This window comes from Miniopterus schreibersii, assembly GCF_964146895.1.
Source record: "Miniopterus schreibersii genome assembly, chromosome: X".
NCBI lineage: Eukaryota > Metazoa > Chordata > Mammalia > Chiroptera > Miniopteridae > Miniopterus > Miniopterus schreibersii.
In genome coordinates this window covers 93,507,781-93,528,115 of record NC_138104.1, presented here as the reverse complement: position 1 = coordinate 93,528,115, position 20,335 = coordinate 93,507,781, and the positions used below count along the sequence as shown (strand labels likewise).

The 20,335-nt window shown below is 40.1% G+C and overlaps 1 protein-coding gene across 7 annotated transcripts in view; it reads left to right on the top strand.

Moving 5' to 3' along the window:
• The window catches only part of ZFX (zinc finger protein X-linked), a 75,299-nt gene that overhangs the window by 39,027 nt on the left and 15,937 nt on the right, over positions 1 to 20,335 (top strand). Inside the window, exons 1-4 of one of the 7 annotated variants that reach the window (XM_081126272.1) lie at positions 2,265 to 2,661; positions 12,596 to 12,684; positions 15,890 to 16,234; positions 16,337 to 16,456. In XM_081126272.1, the coding sequence (XP_080982398.1) occupies positions 12,624 to 12,684; positions 15,890 to 16,234; positions 16,337 to 16,456 (526 nt within the window). In that variant the 5' untranslated portion in view covers positions 2,265 to 2,661; positions 12,596 to 12,623. Of the gene's footprint in view, positions 1 to 2,042; positions 2,146 to 2,264; positions 2,662 to 5,294; positions 5,390 to 12,595; positions 12,685 to 14,155; positions 14,212 to 15,889; positions 16,457 to 20,335 lie in introns of those variants that run through there. The other 6 variants (XM_081126269.1, XM_081126267.1, XM_081126273.1 and 3 more) reach the window with 6 other exon arrangements.

Here is a 20,335-nt window from a genome sequence, read left to right as displayed (position 1 = left end):
AGGTCCTCTAAGTGCAAGGTGTCAGGTTAATCACCCTGTGCTTCATTACCAAACTCTTTCAGTGATCTTAGGCGTCCTCAAGGTCCTACTGTGAATATTTTCATCAACTTTATTTTGTACTTTATTATAACACTGGATGATTTCTAAATTTTTAAAATTGATTTGAGAAAGGGAGAGAGAGAGAGAGACAGACAGACGTAGATTTGTTGTTCCACTTATTTATGCATTCATTGGTTGATGTTTGTATGTATCCTGACCAGGGATCGAACCCGCAACCTTGGCATATTGGGAGGGCGCCCTAACCGAGTTATACAGCCAGGACAACATAGAATGATTTCTGATCTCTACTGTTCACACTTCCTTTGTGCCTTCACTTTATCATAAGTATTTTATATTAAGGGTATTTCTAGTGAAATGATTTTTATCATACACTGTTCTTTACAGCTTTCCATAAATGGATTTGAAATAGAAGTTACGTTCCCTTTTTTGAAAATGAAAAAAAAGTATAGTTGACCTCATCTGCATAATCATCTATGGAATAATTTTTGTTGGACTTCAGTAAAAGTTTATGTAATGTAACTAATAGAAATAGGCTTTCCTTTCCTTGTTTCCCATCAAAGTTAACAGTCTTTATGCACGAAAAGTAATGGCAAAGGGCTCTTTAAAAGTATTGATACCTAAACTACTTCTGGTCTTTTAAGTTGAGGAAACCTTTTTTTCATTTGTGCTCCTTGACAGTCTTTTAAGTGCTTTATACTGGTGGACTTAGAAGTATTTGATGATAATTATGGAAGAACTAACAAGGATGCTGACATTAGGTTTTTGTGTTCATGCTGCTTACAGTTGCATGGCTGATGAGACCCCATTCTTGACATACCATAGCATTAAATGGAGGTACTTGGAAGGTACCGAAACGCTGGTAGTCAGTTTTTTGAAGTTACATTAGTGTGAGTATACAAGCTATTTCTCATTTTTTCTCACTTAGTTTTATTTACCTTTCTGTGAGTAGAGTCTATATCCTAGCCTGATGGGGTTTTCAAAAATGATAAAGACATGCTGTTTATCATTTTTGAAAGGAAATTTAATCACTTGAAAAAAATCAGAGCTGAAGCCTTGAGGGGAAAATCGCCATCCAGTACATTCTCAGAGATTTCTTCTTATTGTATCTTTGGTTTGTAAGATGTCCGAAGGAAAGGACAACTTGCATTCTGGGAGTTTAAAAAAGTTATGACAGGAAACAAATATATGGCTTCTGTATTTAAAGAGATTTTACACTAGGATGCTATTTGTTTTGAAAATTTTGTGTTCTGTACTGTTTAAAATGTTTTTATCTAACATTTAGTGAACTGAAGAAATGAAGCACGTCAGATTCCTGATTAAAGACCACACTATTTACCATTTAATTAGTAACTTTTCAACATAGTTTGGGTCCCAAGTTCAGTGTGGAAAAGCCTAACAATTTAAACTAATGAAAACGCAAAATACACGTTTTGGGGTTGATAAATGCTTTGTTTAATCAAATACATATTACCCCTTCTCTCCAGTCTTTTTTTTTTTTTTTTTTAAGAGGTTTAAGGAAGTTTGTAAAAAAAGGAAAAAAATCCGTACCCAATTCTGTTACCTCTCTCCGTATTTATTAGAGAATGTGAAAAACTGTTAACTTATGAAACAATTACACAAAGGTTCCATTTCCTAGGCTCCCAAAATCTGAAACACAGATATATAGAAAATATACATTAAAAATTCCTGTTCATTGCAATGTGCGAAACCAGTTTCAAAATGTAACTAACCCTTTTCCTCATTTTTTTTTTCGACCCGCGTAAACTAATAAAATCAGTTGGGCTTTCTTGCTGAATGCTTTTTAAAAAAAATTAAAATAAATGGTTCAGTAGTTGCTCTAGGATCACCCTTCTACCCCTCCTCTTGCCCACATACCCACTAGGACTGCCAAGCCTATTTTCATTTTATTTCAAAGAATTTTTTTTTTTTTTTTTTTAAAGCGAAAGCAGGGGACGGCGGGGTTTGCTAAATTTATCTTCTTCTCCAGCCACGGGGATGAAGAAAACACATTTACTGCGGGCGGGGGTCTGAGGGCCTGCAAACAACTCGAGCAGGCGCCTCGGCCAGGACGGGCGCGGACAGGCAGTAGGTCTCCGGGGAGGGCCCGGGGGGCGGCCGCGGCCCACGGGAGACGGTGGGGGGCGGCCTGGCCGGGCCGGGCCCCGCGCGGGCTTTACGGCCAAGGCGGCGGCGGCGGCGCGTGTGTGGCGGCGGCGGGAGGGAGCGGGGAGGAGGTGGAAAGAAGGGGGGCGCTGTCACGGAGGCTCCGGCCCCCGAGACCCCGCCGCAGTGAGGCCACTGGGCGCCCCGGCCGCGGGGCGCTTGCTTCACCGACCCGGGGCTCCAGGGGGACCCACCGGGCGGAGGAGGGGGCCTCTCTACCCTTCCGCATTTTCCTGGGTCTCTCTCCCGGGCGGTGACGTGACGTGCTGACGGCGGGCCCGTGCCGGGGAGCTGGGCCGCTTTTTGTCAGCTCCGAGCTCGGCCCCTCCTCCCTCCCTCCGCCCGCCCCACCAGCCGGAGCCCGGCCCAGTGCTCCAGAGAAAGGCCGGCCTGCAGCACCCGCCACCGTCGCCGCCCGCCCGCCCGCACGCCCGTCCGGTGAGTTCCGGGCGCTGCCGCGGCCGCGGGGCCTAGGGCGCGCGCAGCGGCCTGGTCCCGGCCTGGTCGGCGGCCCGCAAGGCGCCCTTCCGCGCTAGGCCGGGCGGCGTGGCGCGCGGCGCCAAGCAGGCCCCGAGGAGGCCGCAGTTAGGCCCGGGGAGGAGCCCGGCTGCCCCGAGCGGCGGCGGAGGCGCGCTCAGTGAGCGGGCGGGGGTTGGGGGAGGGTCGCCCGGTGGCCTGGGAGGCGGTTGAGGGGCCGCGGGTCGACGCCGCGGCCGGCCTGGGGCACCGCGGAGGGGCGAGGCCTGGCCGGGAGGCGAAGGCTGCAGGCGTGAGGTGAAGGCCGCAGGCCGACCGGGCCGATTTTCGCTATGTAAATATCGGCGGGGGGGAGGGACGGGGGACAAGATGGCGGCGGCTCGGCGCCTGCTGCAGGGGACGATTGAAGGGGTTGCCGGGAGGGGGAGCCGCCATCTTGAAGGCGGTGTCGGAAGAGAAAATTCCGCTACAGCCCGTGAGGGGGGGTTGGAGGGCGGGCTGCGGCGGCGGCGGCCCCGGTGACGGGCCCCGGAGGCCTGGCACGGCTGCGTGTACTCGCGGAGGGGGCGTGCTCTCTCCCCACGGCGGCCATTGCCCTCGCCGCCATGATAGGCTCCAGGCGCTCGGAGGCAGCGCCACCTTCCTGCCCTGCCTCGCGCAGGCCCGTGACGGACTGTTGCTTCCGCTGCATTTTAACTGAACTGCGCAGGCGGCCATCGCCGCCTCCCGGGCGCTTGGCCATCTGGTCCCTTAGCGTCCCCAGCCCCGCGCCTTTCCCTGGCTCTTTTAACCACCCAAGGGCGGCCGGGGCGGATGGCAGCTCAAGACATTTTATTATCGGCCAAGCTGTTGGGGCGCCCTCGATGTGGTTGTTTTCCAGCAATCATTGACGTCTCCAGTGTCTAAATAAAGCAAGAGAAATACAATTGGTTAGGAAGGAAGTTCTCACCACTCTTTATCCAATAGGGGAAAAAGTGAAAATGCACATCACGAAAACGGAGGAATAACATTTTAAAGGAGCCTTTTGAGCTCATTTACTTGGAAAAAATTTTTTTGAAAAAGGTGCATTTAAGCTATTAGTGATCTGTTGGAAATATTTCCTTTTTTTTTTTTTTTTTTTTTTTGGTCCCAGGAGTAAGGGCAGAAAGTTTTATTTTCTTACTGAAGGACAACATAATGTGATGCGGTATTTTTTGTTCATGTACCTATCATGGTATGTAGGAGTCTTTATTTGATTTGAAAAATTCGAAGGTGTAATTCCATCCTTTAAAGTACTTTCGCTTGCATACTGTACAACTCTCCAGTAAACTCGGAGCCCAGTCACAGCGATACCTTGTGCTGGGTGCTTAGAACGATTAAAACGGTTCTTGCAATGTAGTGTGGCTGCAAGAAGTTAGTTGTTTAATGGTAGATGAGACGAGGTGAAGTGCACTGAAGTGCTGCGAGAAAAGTACAAGCAATTACTGAGGTTTCAGAGGAAGGCAAGGTTTCCTTTTGGAGCATCTGGGGAGTGTTCCTGACATTTTGAGGTTACTGAATGATGGATAGGACTTTATTAGGCACTGGTGGAGGTGGGGAAAGGACATTTCAAGGGTGAATATTCTACGGAAAACAGCAAGTATTTACAGTTTGGCTGGGGTAGGTAGGGGAGTGGTGGGAATTCTGGCCAGAAAAGGTAGATGGTGGAAGAGCTTGCTTGCCAGGTGTTAAGGCTTATACCCAATGGGGGAGCACAGGGAGCCCTCAAGTAACCAGGCTTTATATTCGATTAGTACCATTAGACTAGGAAAAGTTCAAAGTTGAGAAATAATGAGAATAGTAAGTTGATCAGTGTTTTCACTACTGGGGTGATTAAGAAGAATATTCAGAAGTTAAGCCAATTTTGCTACTTTTTCAATGATGTATTAGATAGCTGCTCCTTTTTTTTATCCTAACTTCTCATTTCAGATAACCTTTTGCTCAGTTATTATAATTTCTCTAGTAAACAAATAGGGAGGTGTTTCTAACTTTCCATTTACCAGATGAAAAATACAGGACTAGTGTCGTGGATTACTTTACTAAAATGAGGAATGAACCTGTAAGCATTCCCGTGGTAATTTTGTAAGAAATCAGTTTTGAGAAGTAGATTAGAGAGAGGAGCCAGTTACTAAAAAGGCAGTAGCCTTCAGATGGCTGTTTGCAATCCCTGTTCTTCCCCCCTGGTGAGAGTAACAGAGTTTTTGTTTGAGAGAATAATGAAGGCTGTTTGCTAAGTGAAGCCTCGTCATGTTGTGCTTACATCTTTGCCTATTATAGATGCACATGTGGGGAATGTGTGTCCTAGAATTTTATGATATAAAATACAAGTATTCACTAGAAATTTGTTTCAGTTTTCCCATTCCTAGACTGCTGCAGGTCAGAGTATTGATGCTCCGTGAGAGGACGAGAGGGAACTGGAGATTCTCGTGATTGTCGTAGAGGGCCATGATTTAGAGAAACAGTGCATTGTAAATGGAGGCCCACTGGAAGCAAGTTGCTAAGGGGGGCTGGGTTGTCGAGGTGGTAAGAGTAAACGTACACTTAGAAGAACCAGTTGCTTTCTATCTGGACAGCTGGGAAAGACATAGAAAATTGCTGCACACACAGTACAGCAAGAGTGGACGTTCAAGATAGAGATTGTTACACTCAAGTTGAATAATGAAGAAGACAGGTAAGTGCATAGTTTAGAAGGATTTCTATTCCAAACAGTTACATATAAAATGCTTTTTGCGTGAAAGAGTAGACCTTGATCTGGAAAACTGACTGGTGGGAAACCTTATTATCCTATCATCTTGGATAAATGAAGTGTTAGTTTTTAAGTTATGTGGATGTTTCAGATAGGTGCAAGTTTCCTTTTTTAAAAACATGCTCACAATACATTAAAACAATTTTTTTCCACATTGCTTTTTGTAAGTGCTTTCTCTCTAACACCATCTGTGCTTGTATTGTCACTGATGACCTTTTTTTTTTATTATCTATGTGTGTGCACTCACGATTCCAGACTTTTTTACTCTTAAGCTCTTCAACCCACCCTTGAAACCCCTTAGCATTGTCAGAGATTACCTAATCTTTTACTTAAGTCAGGGTAGATGATCATCTGATCATTTGCGGTTCCTTCCTTCCACGTCATGCTCTTCCTCTGTCTCTACCTAGGCTTTCCCTCCCTCTTGTTCTTTCCCTGCAGGAAGAATTGGCCTCCTTCAGGCCCAGCTGCTCTGCCTGTGCACCCCACCCATCCCAAGGGACTAAGCTGTCCGTGAATCTTGCTCTTGCATCATTGCCTTCTAAACTCCACTGGTGCCTTTCCCTCTCCTTGTAAACGTTCCTAGGTTTGCTCATTGTGCAGAAAACCTCACCTGCCTTTTTTCTTTCACCAGTACTTTTATTTCTTTTCATCCCACTTATTCCTAAATTGGGTAACTGTTCCACAGCATGTCACCGGGTGTGTCATATAAAAGTGTTCCCTGTCTTCTATCATGAGATTTCCCTCAAGGTCACTCCTCTATCCTTTTTTCTCAAATCTTTTCCCCTGGTTTCAGTGTTTCATACCATGCCCTTTCTTTTAGTTTCTTATCTAGCATTTTCAGTTGCCTACTGACCATCTCCACCCAGGTGCCCGGCTCTCTCAACATGGCTGAAACCAGATTTATCTGGCACATAGTAAATAGATATCCAATACTATTTATTGAAAAAAAATGTTTTTTTAACCCAGAGCCTTTGAAATAACATCTGCTTTTGGCTTTCTTTTTCTTAATGGCATCATTATTTTCCTAGGCTTATTTCTTCTCTGTCTCAATAAAGCAATATGGACATCTTTAATTTATTAGCATTTAATCTATTATGTTTTAATCCTCATCTGAGGATATGTGTTTTTTTAAAAAAAAATTGATTTTAGAGAGGGAGGGAGAAGGGGAGAGAGAAACATTGATGTGAGAGAGAAGCATTAATCTATTGCCTCCTGTACTCACCCTGAATGGGGATAGAACTTGCAACCTAGGAATGTGCCCTGAATAGGAATCGAACCCATGACACTTCGGTGCATAGGATGATGCTCCAACCAACTGAACCACACCGGTGGGCCAGGGATAATCTATTATATTTTAACTGTGTTTATATTTTTGTCATCTTTTCTAAACTCGTTGTAGAAACAGTTTTATTCTTGTCCCCAAGCAGTACCTGGCATATGGTCATTATCTCCAGAAACAATTATTTCAATTATTGGGTACAGAGAGTTTTATGTAGTTGAATAGTTTTCAACTATTTAAGCCGTCTAGTCAGTGTGTCCTTTGACCAAGGGGTCTACATATTAAGGTACACCACATAAGTTGAGTAACCCCCACCCCATTGTTTAACTATTTGGGGTTAATGTAGCCAGTGTAATTCTTATTCATGTGAAATTGTTTTTTCAAACAATGTTTTATAAAATCCAGGTATCTTATAACTATGTTTACTCAAAGGGAGGTCCACTTTAAATTATAAAATATTTCAGAATTACAAGTATCAAATTACAAATATTTCAGAGAAGCAGGTATCACCCAGATTTAACAGATCTTACTGTTTTATTATATATTAGCTTCATAACATTTTTTGTTTGTGTAAAGAACGAAAATCTCATAGATTCAGTTAGAGTACCCCTCATTTTATTCCTGTCTTTTCTTTGCAAGAAGAAATCATTGTCCCAATATGTGTGTATCAGAAACAAGTGCATATTGCTTTGCATGTTTTCACTTTACATAAACAGTATCATACTGTTTGTCATTTTTTTCACTTAGCACTGTGTCTTTTGAGATTTATCCATGTTGTATGTGGGTCTAGTTTAGTGGTTCTCAAAGTGTGCTCCAGGAGTTCCCAGGGATCTCTTAAGATTCTTCCAGCCGCATTCTTCTGTACATTGCATGGGTACTGTACAGAGGCTATATGACACATGATGTTATAAATTGAACACAAGCAGCTAAGGAAATCCAGCTGACCTCTATTAAGCTTGTTTTTAAAGAGGTTTGCAAAAATGGAAAACAATGTTACTCTTTTCACTATTATTTTTTCCTGAAAATAGTTATTTTAAAATAGGTGTTATTTATGTTTACATACAGTGGGTTTATTATCTTTACAAACTTATAAATATTTTTAAAATGTGTCATTTAATTCCTAATGTGAATATAGATAGAACCCATGTAAACAAAAACTCTTTGAGGGTCTCAATTTTTAAGACTGTGAAGGGATCTTGAGACCAAGAAGTTTGAAAAATATTGATCTAGTTCATTCATTTTACTTGTATTTCAGCGTATAAGTATATTGTGGTTCATTTATTATGGTGGGGCCATTTGTTTTGCAATTTTCTGTAATTCCAAACAGTGCTGCTGTGAACATCCTTGTTAATGTACAGGGTTCTTCTCTCTTGGGATTGTAGTCGAATTGCTACATTCAAGAGTCTGCATTTGTCACGTTTACTGGGAATTGCCAAATTCTCAAATTTGACACTCCCACCAGCTGTGTATGATGAGCCTCTGTTTCTCCAGACCAGTGCCAAAAGATTACACTTCATAATGTTTTCCAATCTCTTGGGTATAAAGGCTACCTCATTGCAGATTTCATTTTGCATTTCTTAAATTACTAGTGAGGTTGAGCTTTGTCCCCACACATTTATTGGCCATTTGAGTTTTCTATGACTTGCTTATGCCTATCCCTTGTCCATTTTTCATTGGGCTTTTGCCTTTTTCTCACTGGCTTATGGATAGTTTTATATGCTGAATATTAGTAATTTGTAATTATACACACTGAAAATACCACTTGCTAGTCTGTGGCTTATCTTTTAACTTTGTTTATGGAATATTTTTTTATGTAGGACTTCTTGATTAGAAGGTAGTCAGTTTTCTCAGGTTTTTTCATTTATGGCTTATGTTTTTTTTCCTTACCCTCCAAGGTTATAACAGTACTGTGCTTTTTCACATTTAGGTCATTAATTCACCTGGAACTTTTTTTCTCTTGTGTGACATAGGGATCTTATTTTAATTTTTAAAATTTTTATTTTTATTGACTTTAGAGAGAGGAAGGGGGAGAGAGAGAAACATCAAAGTGAGAGAGAAGCATCCATCAGTTGCCTCCTGCATGTGCCCTGACCAGGTATTAAACCTGTACCTTGGGTATATGCCCTGGCTGGGAATTGAACCTGCCACCTTTTGGTGTACAGGACAATGCTCCAACCAACTCTACTTGGTAGTACAAAACATGTTTATTTCTGATTTCATTTTTATAGTGACAAAATAGAAAGAAAAATATCCAGTTAAAACTGTCTGTTGAGCAGTTACTAATCACCTAAGTCAAAATAAGGTGAGGACCCTGGCCGGTGTGGCTCAGCTGGTTGAGGATTGTCCCATGCACCAGAAGGTCACCGGTTTGATTCCCAGTCAGGGCACATGCCCAGGTTTCGGGTTTGATCCCCAGTAGGGGGCTTGCAGGAAGCAGCTGATTGATGTTTCTCTCTCACTGATGTTTCTCTCTCCCTCTCCCTCCCTTCTTCTCTCTAAAATCAATTAAAAATTTAAAAAAAAATAAAGTGAAGAGACCTCCATTTGGGCCATAATATATTAGGAAATGGATATGATGTACAATGATGGGAATATAGCAGATAAGTTTGTTATGGTGCTTGGGTGAATTTTTTAGAGCACACTAAATATTGGGGAACTGCTGAAGCTTTCTGAGCAGGAAAGTGCTGTGATCAGAGCAGTGCTTTGGAGGATTAGTCTCCCTCATTACTTGGCACCGGCCCTTACTTGTAGTAAGGTCCCTAGTCATTTGTTGTGGGAGTGGCAGAAAGGAGTGAAAGACCAGTTGAGAGGTTATTTTTGTCCCCCGGGGATCAGGAAATATGAAGCTCAGAGTGAGCGGTGACAGTGGGAATAAAAAGGGACAGATTCCTGAGAAGTTGCGGACAGGGAATGGACAAGGTCTGACAACCTGACTGAATATAAGCAGAGAAGAAGGAAAAGTCCATAGTGATCATGTCAGGAGAAGCAGGGCTTTATCCTGATGAAAGTGCTCAGCAGACAGTTGGTGGGGGTGCTAGGTGCTGAGTGTGTGTATTTGGGGAATCATCTTTGTATTGGTGGTAGTTGAAACCATGGAATAAAGAGAAAGCAGAAAAGGAAAGGGTTGAGTGCACCACCCTGGGCAAAGCTGCAGTAATGGGTGAGGGGAGGCAGAGTAAACAGCAGTTGGGGAGGTGGGAGGAAAGCTAGAATTCAGTTTAAAGAAACGGAGGAAGGACAACATTTCAAAATTGAGGGGGTTAATGATCAGTCCCAGCCCCAAGAGAAAAGCTGAGAGGGACGAATGCCAACAAAAGAAGCTGTTGTGCAGGTTGAGAATTCTTAGAGCTGATGGGCTTGGGTTTATGTGGGGAAATTTGGGGAGGGGCATTTAATACCTTAATGAATCGCATTTATTGCCTTCTTAATGGGCTTACTTTCATGTTAGTAGTGTGTCGTTATGCTTAGAAGCTTAATTCACGTTTATCATTTTGTAATTACATTTTTTTAAAGGTGAAAAAGAATTCTGGCTAGAGGTGATTTTGATGGGGAGAGAGCAGCAACTTACTCAGCATGTACCCTTTCCATTTTTCATAGTTGAATATGTTTTTCTTTATTGGTCCTTTAAATTTGAAGCAGTTTGAATAAATAACATGAAACATGCTCTTTCTTGAAAATGAATAGAGTATGGCTCAGAATTGACATGTTGAAAATCCATTTACTGATCCTGAGTTTCTCATGGATATTTCTTTAAGGAATATACACATACACACAAATATATATGTTTAGCATCTGAAAATAAGCATATATAGATAACCATGTTTTGTAGCAAACAAGTATAATCAGAAAAAAAGAAAAAAGGATAAATTGCTGTGGAAATTCACAGGAGAGAGAGAGAGTTTAAGCTTTTTCTTTTTTGGAGGGGAAGGGGATTTTGGGGAAAGGTGTTCCATCCAGGTGGAAGAAACCTTGAGTCAGATACAGAGTTTGGGGTCTTATGGGGACATTGGGCATTTTTGTTTGGTTGAAGTGTGTGTGTGGGGGGGGATGCTTGAAAAAAAGTTAGGGAAGATGATGGAAAGATAGTTAGGGGCCCGAACTTAGAAAACGGCAGGAGTTTGAACTTTATTTGGAGGTATCAGGGAGCCATTAAACTTAATTTTTGAACAGAGGAATGACATCACCTAGCTGATGCATTATAAAAATGACTCATTTGAAATTTTAATAACCTTGCAGTGCTTAGTTATCAACAAAATGATAAAGGTGAAAGAAAGATGTGTCTAATAGTACCATTTAGGTTGGATTAGAAAGTGAAAAAGTAAAGATAAAGACACCAATGAGGGAGGAGGTTTATGTAATACTTACAGTATGAGTAAACCACGATCCTTGATGTCTGTTCTTCTGAAACAGTCATTAGTATTAAGTAGTATATTATTTTATTGTCTAAGTTCTTTGTGTTGTAAGTTTTGGATTAAGTAGAAAACGGAGCCCTAGCTGGTTTGGCTCAGTGGTTAGAGCATCAGCCTGTGTGGCCAAGGGCATGTATCTTGGTTGCAGGCTTGATTCCCCAGCCCTGGTTGGAGTGCATTTGGGAAGCAACCAGTTGATGTGTCTCTCTCACATTGATGTTTCTCTATCGCGGGCTCCCTCCCTCCCTCCCTCCCTCTCTCACAAAAGCAATGGAAAAAATATTCTTGGGTGAGGATTAAAAAAAAGGAAAAAGAAAACAGAGCATTAAGGTCATTGTGATGTCTTGTAAAAACTCAAGGCAGACAAGGTTTTATAGCTGGACCTCAGAAAGGTGTAGAACCAGGAGCTCAAAAGCTATTGGTAGGCCTACCTTCCCTGCTCCCTGCTCCCCCTACTCTGTTTCTCAGGAATTCACTGGATTCTTTTTTATTTGTAAACTTTATCTCACTAGTCTAAGCCATAGTTGGAAAATGGCCTTTCTCGGCTCTTATTCCTGCCACCAGGAAAGAGAGACTGAGTGGCCCTTGCTCATGGTTTCAGTTCTGAGGGACATGACTTTGATTTTGTTGTGCTCAAAGATGAACTTATTTTTACCATTTTATAGCTAGTGCCAATCAACTACATGGCCAGGAGAGTATAAATACACTGTGGGAATTTACTTCTCTAGATCGGAGGGTTAGTTAAGAGATGTCATTATAAGTTAGGCAGAAATCCCAAAGGGTGTTTACTATAATTATGCACTTCGCGTTTTTACTGATGTTTAATGTATTGGTTGAAAGCAGACTACATTAAATTTAGAGAAGTAATACGAAAATCATGCAGAAATTTCCCCCCAGTAAGGTACTGCGTGTGTTTAAGTTGAACCTTAATAAAACCAGTTACCTTTGTGGAAAGTATGGGGTGTATGGACTGAGAGGAAATGAGTGCTGAGGTGCTGGAAATATTCTATATCTTGATCTGGATAGTGTAGTGATTATTCAGGTTTAAGCATGTGTCAAAATTCATCAAAAAGCATGCACTTGATGTATGCAAGCAGTATCTCGATTAAATAAAGTCTAGGCAAAATTGACTTGTTTGATTTATCTGCCTTGTCTTATAGAGGTCTATATATCATTGGAAATCAAGTTCCCTTTTATTTTAGATACATATATATATATATATATATATATATATATATATATTTGAATATATCTTTATTGATTTCAGAGAGGAAGGGAGTGGGAGAGAGAAACGTCAATGACGAGAGAGTAGATAGATATGTTTTTGATAGATGTTCATCTGTCACATGATTTTGAGCGTTTCAGAAATGTAAATATCATGGTGCATTTTAAATATATGATATAAAAAAAGTAATACTTGGTTTACTTTTTTTCCTAATTTAGGAGCTGTGACTGATGAAAATTAAAGGCCATGGATGAAGATGGACTTGAATTACAACCACAAGAGCCAAACTCATTTTTTGATGCAACAGGTATAACTACTTGGGTTGTTCCACTTTCCAACTACAGATTTGGATTTGGTTATCAAGTGGACAAATTCCCAGACTCTCACATTGATATTCACACTTAGGTATCTTGTGTCAAGTCTACAAATGTTAAAGTGAGCACATTATTCCCCTCCTTAAAAATTTGGTTTCCTCACAACCAACTCTTACATTCTTGTCAGTAAGAGCAGCAGTATCCAGACCTCAGTGTTGTCTTCAGCTACTCTCATCTTGCCCAGTTATAGCGCTAGGTCCTGTTAGTTCTCTCTTTGAAAATGTTGCTTACATCTACTTTCTACCACATAGACAAGCTGTATCATTTCATTCCTAGTCTGCAATAACTTTTAAATTATTTTTCTTATCTTAGTGTCTCTCTTTTGTAAAAAAAAAAAATAAATATTTTTACTGATTTTAGAGAGAGAAGAAGGGAGAGGAGAGAGACATATCGATGTAAGAGGGAAACATTAATCAGTTGCTTCCCACACACACCCAGACTGGGGATTGAACATGCAGCCTGGGCATGTGCCCTACTGGGAATCAAACTTGCAACGATTTGGTACATGAGACGATGCTCAACCGACTGAGCCACACACTAGCCAGGGCCTTAGTCTGTTTTATTTAGCCCACCAACCAGAGCACTCGTCGTAAAATAACATATGGATCATTTCCTTATCTAACAGGTAAAGTATAAACCTAAGGGCCTCTGCATTCTGACCCCATCCTACTTTTACAGCCCTGTCTTTCACAAATTGACAAGAGGTGCCTTTTGCTTCAGGAAGACAGTCTTACCTCCCTAAACTGTACAAGGAAAATTAAATTCATGAAGTTCTAAAAATAGAAAAAAATTATTCACAGTTTTAGGTTATCCATGGTTCCAATTATATAACATCGTAAAGTGATTATGCTAGGTTTTATGATGCGAGATGGTTTTATATGACACTAGCTAGCTACCCTTATAAATAAAATATTAATGAGTTTTCCATTGGACTTAAAATGATCATATTGCAGTATATTAAAGTAGCAATTAACTACATCAGGAAATTAAGTATTAGTGGTTTTTTATTTTAACTTTAATCTCTAAATCCAGTGTGTGTGTGTTGGGGGGTTATGTGTATGTGTATTTTTCTTAGCAGTTTGGAATAAATAGTCTTTGACTCAAGTTTGGTAATTTCAGTTTGATAATAAATGCAAAGTTATAATTCTTCTTTCATTAGAATATGTATAATTAATGTGTTTGAAAGAGAGATGAAGCTCTTTGAGGAAAAATGTATAGTATATGCCAGCTTACTCTTGTCACGAGCAAGCCTGGGTCATGAGCTAAGTAGTAGATTGAAGGGCTATTTCATTTTAGCCCTGGTTGTTAACACTTATGGTGTTTGTTTATCTTTGAGCAAGTCACTTAATCTGCCAGGGCCTCCATTTTCATTTGTCTTAATAATAATGAAACCTCTCATTACAGTTTTTCAGAACACTTCCCATACATTTCCCATTTGATCATCACAACAGTCCTGTGAGGTATGCATGGCAGATACTACTGTCCTCATTTTACTGATGAGGAAACCGAAACTCAGAGGTTAAATGACTTGCCCAAGGTCACAAAACTAATAAGTGTCCAAACCCTTTTCTCTGGTTTAGATTTTTTAACTATTGCTCTTGCCACTAAATGCTTTCATCTTTATATCTGCAAAATGGAGATTACAGTGATCTATTGTTTGATGTTAATATTGAGAATATTGAAAACAAATGAGTATAAAAGCATTTAGTAGAAGTTCTATAGAAAATAAAGCAAACATACTTTTTATAGATGTAATTAAAATAGATATTAATTGGCTTTAACATTTTCTACATTTTTAAAGGTTTTTTGGCCCTTGTTGATCATTTGCGTTTGTTAAACAAAGCCATGTGTCTCTGTGAGGGCCTGGCCAGTGATACACAGTCACTGAGTTAGGCAGCTGCTTGGATTCAACCTGATTTGAGTCATATCCAGAAACACTAATTGAATGAATTACTTTTTAGCTAAGATTTTTATAAAACCTCATTTGCTTTTCTCTGGACTAGGAGCCAAGATACCAGATTTGATTTGTTTTATCTTATGTTGTGTGTTTTGGCAAGGATATCTGATTTGGAGTCCCATTTGTGGCATTTATTCAGAGTAATATTTACTGAGCACCATAATCTGTACAAACTGTGTGATCTTGGTGAAGTCATTTAATCTCACTGGGCTTTAATTGATTCAACCCTCTACCTTTATTCTTAACTGCAGAGTGGACTAGAGTAGTGTTTCTTATACTCTGAGGAACTACTTGGGGCATTGGGGTATGGGGCAATGCAAGGAGGCTGGATGGAGGCAGAGTACCCAGATGAACTTGGGGCAGGCCCTGCTCCAACTAACCTCACCCTCCACTGCTCCAGAGCAGCTTCACTTTATTCATCTTATCCATTCACAGAGGCTCCTTAACCAGTTGCCTTTCCTCTTTAGCTGTGGCTTTCTAGCCCTCTTCCCCATTGTTGACACTATTACAGATGTTCCCCATTTTATCCCCTTCACCCCCCTCCACCCAGCCCTTGCCCTAGCCCTCTTTTATTTATGCCCCAGTCCTTTTATATTCTAGATTTAGGATAATTTCTAAATTTCCATAGTAATAATGTAGGATATTGATGGGGTATTGTATCACAACAAAGGGGGAGAGAGGAGAAAAACAGAAGGGAAATAAAAGGAATACGTGGGAGAGATGGAAAGAAGATAAAGTACGAGTTTAGGAGGGAGAGATGGAGCAAGATGGAAGAGAAATGAAAAACATAATGAAGGAAAATGGTATATTTGCCACCTGAAGTTGCTTTACTTATTAATTTTTGTAATCCTTCTTTAAGTACCTACACGTATGGGTTTAATCTTAGTGAGCCTAGAATTTTACTTTCATGAATATTTTTCTTTTGTGACTGCTTCAATTTCTTGGTTTTTCTATTTTCTTATCTATTAATTGATTTGGGATGCGTATAAAAGTTCTTGTATTAAAGTTTTTCATTTCTGATATTCAAAAATAGATTCCTTTTTATTTTTTAATCTATCTGAATGTTTGAGAAAACCAAGAAGCTAGTCTGTTTTCCTGGTAGAAATTAAATAACATTTACATTAGTTGAGGTAGTCGTGCATGCCTACCTGAAATTGTGATTTTAATTTTTTTTTTTCAAGGAACTGATGCTGCACACATGGATGGTGATCAAATTGTTGTGGAAGTACAAGAAACCGTTTTTGTTTCAGATGTTGTGGATTCAGACATAACTGTGCATAACTTTGTTCCCGATGACCCAGACTCAGTTGTAATCCAAGATGTTATCGAGGACGTTGTTATAGAAGATGTTCAGTGCCCAGATATCATGGAAGAAGCAGATGTATCTGAAACAGTCATCATTCCTGAGCAAGTGCTGGACTCAGATGTAACCGAAGAAGTTTCTTTAGAACATTGCACAGTCCCAGATGATGTTTTAGCTTCTGATATTACTTCGTCAATGTCTATACCAGAACACGTCTTGACAGGTGAATCTATACATGTGTCTGACGTTGGACACGTTGAACATGTGGTTCATGATAGTGTAGTTGAGGCAGAAATTGTCACTGATCCTCTGACAACTGATGTAGTTTCAGAAGAAGTATTGGTAGCAGATTGTGCCTCTGAAGCAGTCATAGATGCCAATGGGATCCCTGTGGACCAGCAAGATGATGACAAGAACAACTGTGAGGACTACCTTATGATTTCCTGTAAGTCTTGGGGTATAGTGGTTCTCGAAGGTATTTTTGAAGGCTATCTTTCCTAACTTACATCAGAGGTGAAATTTTCTTGACTTCTATAAAAGTAAATTTCATAGATCTTCCTGCATTGTTTTTTCAGTTTGGAGCCTGTAAGATAACTCAAAATTAAGAAAAGTAAAATTGTACAGAGTAAAGAGTCATTTCTCTCTAAAGATGCAATAGAAAGATGAGATTTCTTCAGTCTAGAAAGACAAAGACGGAAAGGAATAGAAATGAATTTTGTGAAGTCATGAAGTATGTGATTAGACTGTTAGCAGCCTTTATTAGAATTAGGAATCCTATTGAAACATAAAGGGTTCAAATTGGAAAAAATGTATAACCATACTACTTACATTCTTGTATATGCATATATGTTACTACTTATGTAATACTTAAGTGCTTATGTAAAATGCTATTTATATAACAGATAGCATGGAAAAGAGCTCTGGCATAGCACTGAAACAAATGACTCTAAAACATGATTTTCAAGTATGATGGACTCGTTAGGTTATTGAACAAAAGTAAGGTGTTTTGGAACACACCTCTAATTGTTTAACTTAATGTGTGGGAGGATAGCTGGGTCTTGCATATATTTCTTGGTACCACTTTCAGAGATAAAGTCCTCAGTTGGATAGACCACAGTTCTGACCCAGTATGGAAATTATTATGCCTTAGGAACTAAACGTCAAACAAATAAAGACCCACAGACTATTCGCTTACATAAATTTACAAGACTCTTTCTCTGCTTGAATACCTATTATAATACAGGACTTTAATATAACATAAATTGGAGTCCATTTTAGGAAATACCTTTTAAAACTTTTTAAGATTTTGGAAATCAGAGAATTCTTTGTGTAAACAGGAAGAAAACGCCTTCATTCAACATGTTTATTGGGCCCTCTACTACCACGTGTCAGACATTGTAGGTAGTGCAGGTATGGATATGTGCTACATAAAAAAATACATAAAACCATTGTCCTTGGAGAGGTTATGGTCTGCTGCGGGAGAGAATGATAGGTTGCACTGTGATGGAGAGATATGACTAAATTGCTGTGGCGACAGGATGGAGCTGCTGACCTTTGAACTCAAGGATGAGTTCTTGTTTTACAAGATGAAGAAGAGCATGGGTGGAAGGGAGACATTCTAGGCAAATTGTATAGTATGTAAAAAAAGGTCCTGGCCTTTGTTAGGAATGATGGGAACTTGACAATGTACTTGTGTATCTTTGTGCACTTTCTGTTTAATTCCTTAGAATAAGTTTCTAGAAATAGAATTGCTGGACCAAAGGGTATACACGTTTACAAATCTGGTTAAATTGTTTCAGTATTTTGCCTAATGTAACTTCCCCTACCAAGTTTATGAGAATGTCCATTTTCCTACACCCTGGCCAACATGATATGATTTTCCTTTTTAGTTTTTGCCAGTTTGACGGGAAAATATGGTATCCTGTTTCAAGTTTGAATTTATTTAAGGAAGATAATCCTGGTGGTAACATGGAATAAGAATAGGTGAGGGAGAGATTAATGGCAGAGAATAGTTGAAATGGTTCATGTGTGAGATAAAGAAGATCCTAAGTACCTTTACAGTAATGGAGACAGAGAAGGGGAGCTGGATTCAAAAGAGATTAGGAAGAAAAATGGATGAAATTTGGTAATAGAATAGGGGTGAGTATTTGAGAGAAGGACCCCAAGTTTCTACCTTGGGAGATGGGGTGCCTGGTCTCATGGCATTACCTGAGAGGAGGAAATTGGAGAGCTAGGGACAGAAACTAAAAGGTGTGTTTGAATGTTGGGAGCTGTTTTCTCTGTGCAACTAATTCACCTAATATAGATCTTCAGAGGCTGGGTGGAAGGCTGAAGGATAATGGCAAAAGGTGGAAAAGCCTTCGTTTTATGGGAATGGGCAAGAAGCTAAGAACTTAGAAAGTAGATTGCTGAATTGCATTGAGGGGCCAACTGAAATGGGAATTTTTTAGGTTTGTATGTAAGATGCACTATTAAAAGCTATTTTTAAATACACTGCCAGTGGTTCTGTTGCAAGACCAGGCAACCCAGGGGCAAGGCTGGAGAAAGTAGGGCGTTGGGTTCATTGTGCTCTACGAAGGGAAGAGGATGTGGTAAAATACTCGAGAAACCACTCTTCTCCCTGGCTTCTCTTTCCATTTTCTGCCCTTCCTGTCTTCTTAAACTTGGTTGCTAAGGCGTAAAATGCATGGCTTTGTTTTGGCCTTTAGTTGCACACTATCTCTTGCCTTTATTACTCTTTTAGGAAGTTCAACCTTCCGACAAAGTCATCAAAAAACCCAGAAGTCAACCTAGTGACAGTTGACATAGTGTATCAGATTCTTGTATTAGAGCCCAGACTTGTGAAATTTTCATTAAAAATCTTATTTATAGTCATCTTTCTTTTAGGCCCTGGATTTCTGCTAATTTATATAGATTTTTATTTTTATTTTTACAATGGAAGGGAAGTGGGGGAAGAGACCAAGAGAGAGAAACATCGATGTGAGAGACACATCAATTGGTTGCCTCCTGCACACGCCCCAATGGGGCCGGGGGATCAAGCCTGCAACCTGCAACCAGGGCACATGCCCTTGACTGGGGATGAAACCCATGATCCTTCAGTCTGCAGGCCAACGCTCTAACCACTGAGAGCCAAACCAGCCAGGGCTGATTTATATAGATTTTAACACTCCGGAAAAAATAAATGCAAATGGACACAAGCTGCTATTGTAGTGTATACAAATTTTAAATGTTGATGAGGTTCAGTTTATCTCTATTTTTTTTGTTGCTTGTGCTTTTAGTGTCATATTAAGAAATTGTTGCTTGCCCTGGCCAGGTAGCTCAGTTGCTTAGAGTGTTGTCCCAATATGCCAAGGTTGCGGGTTCTATCCCTGGTCAGGACATATACAAGAATCGACCAATGAGTGCATAAATAAGTGGAACTACAAATCGATGTCTCTGTTTCTGTTTCTCTGTCTCTAATCAATAAATAAAAGAGTTTTTTTAAAAAGTTGTTGCTTAATCTAAGGTCATGTGGATTTACACCTGTTTTTCCTTCTAAAAGTTTTATAGCTTTAGCTCTTACATTTAGGCCTTTGATTCATTTTGAGTTTATTTTTTTTATATGCTGTGAAGTTAGGAGCTAACTTTACTCTGTGGCATATGGATATTCAGTTGTCCCAATACCATTTGTTGAAATAACTGTTCTTTACCCATTGAATATTCTTGGCACCCTTATTGAAAAAAATTTTTTTAATTTTATTTATTGATTTTTTTTTTTTTTTAGAGGGGGAAGAAGGGAGAGACAGACAGAGACATCACTTTTTTGTTACACTTATTTATGCATTCATTGGTTGATTCTTGTATGTGCCCTGACCAGGGCTGGAACCTGCAACCTTGGCATATCAGGATGATGCTCTCACCAGCTAAGCTACCCGGCCAGGGCCTTATTGAAAATAATCGATGGTAAATGTGAGGGGTTAATTTCTGGACTCTTAATTATATTCTGCAGATCTGTATGTCCATTCTTATACTAGTTTCATGCTGTCAGAATTTTGCAAATTTACTACCCTAAGTATTAAAGTCTAAAACAAAGTCCAGGCAAAAATGCATAGTTCAGTTTTAAAAGGATTAGCAGAATTAATAAGTGGTGGCAATATAATGCATTCTTGTGGAAGACCAAGGGTACTTGGATATATGTGCCTACCTTTTATAGTAACATCAGAGGAAACAACTAATATGCCTCTGGGAGCATGGGGTTACCTTCTGCCAAAAACCTTGGCCAGACAGCCTCTATTCTAACATAAACCAGTATGATGCTTCATTTCTAACACACATTTTAATAAAA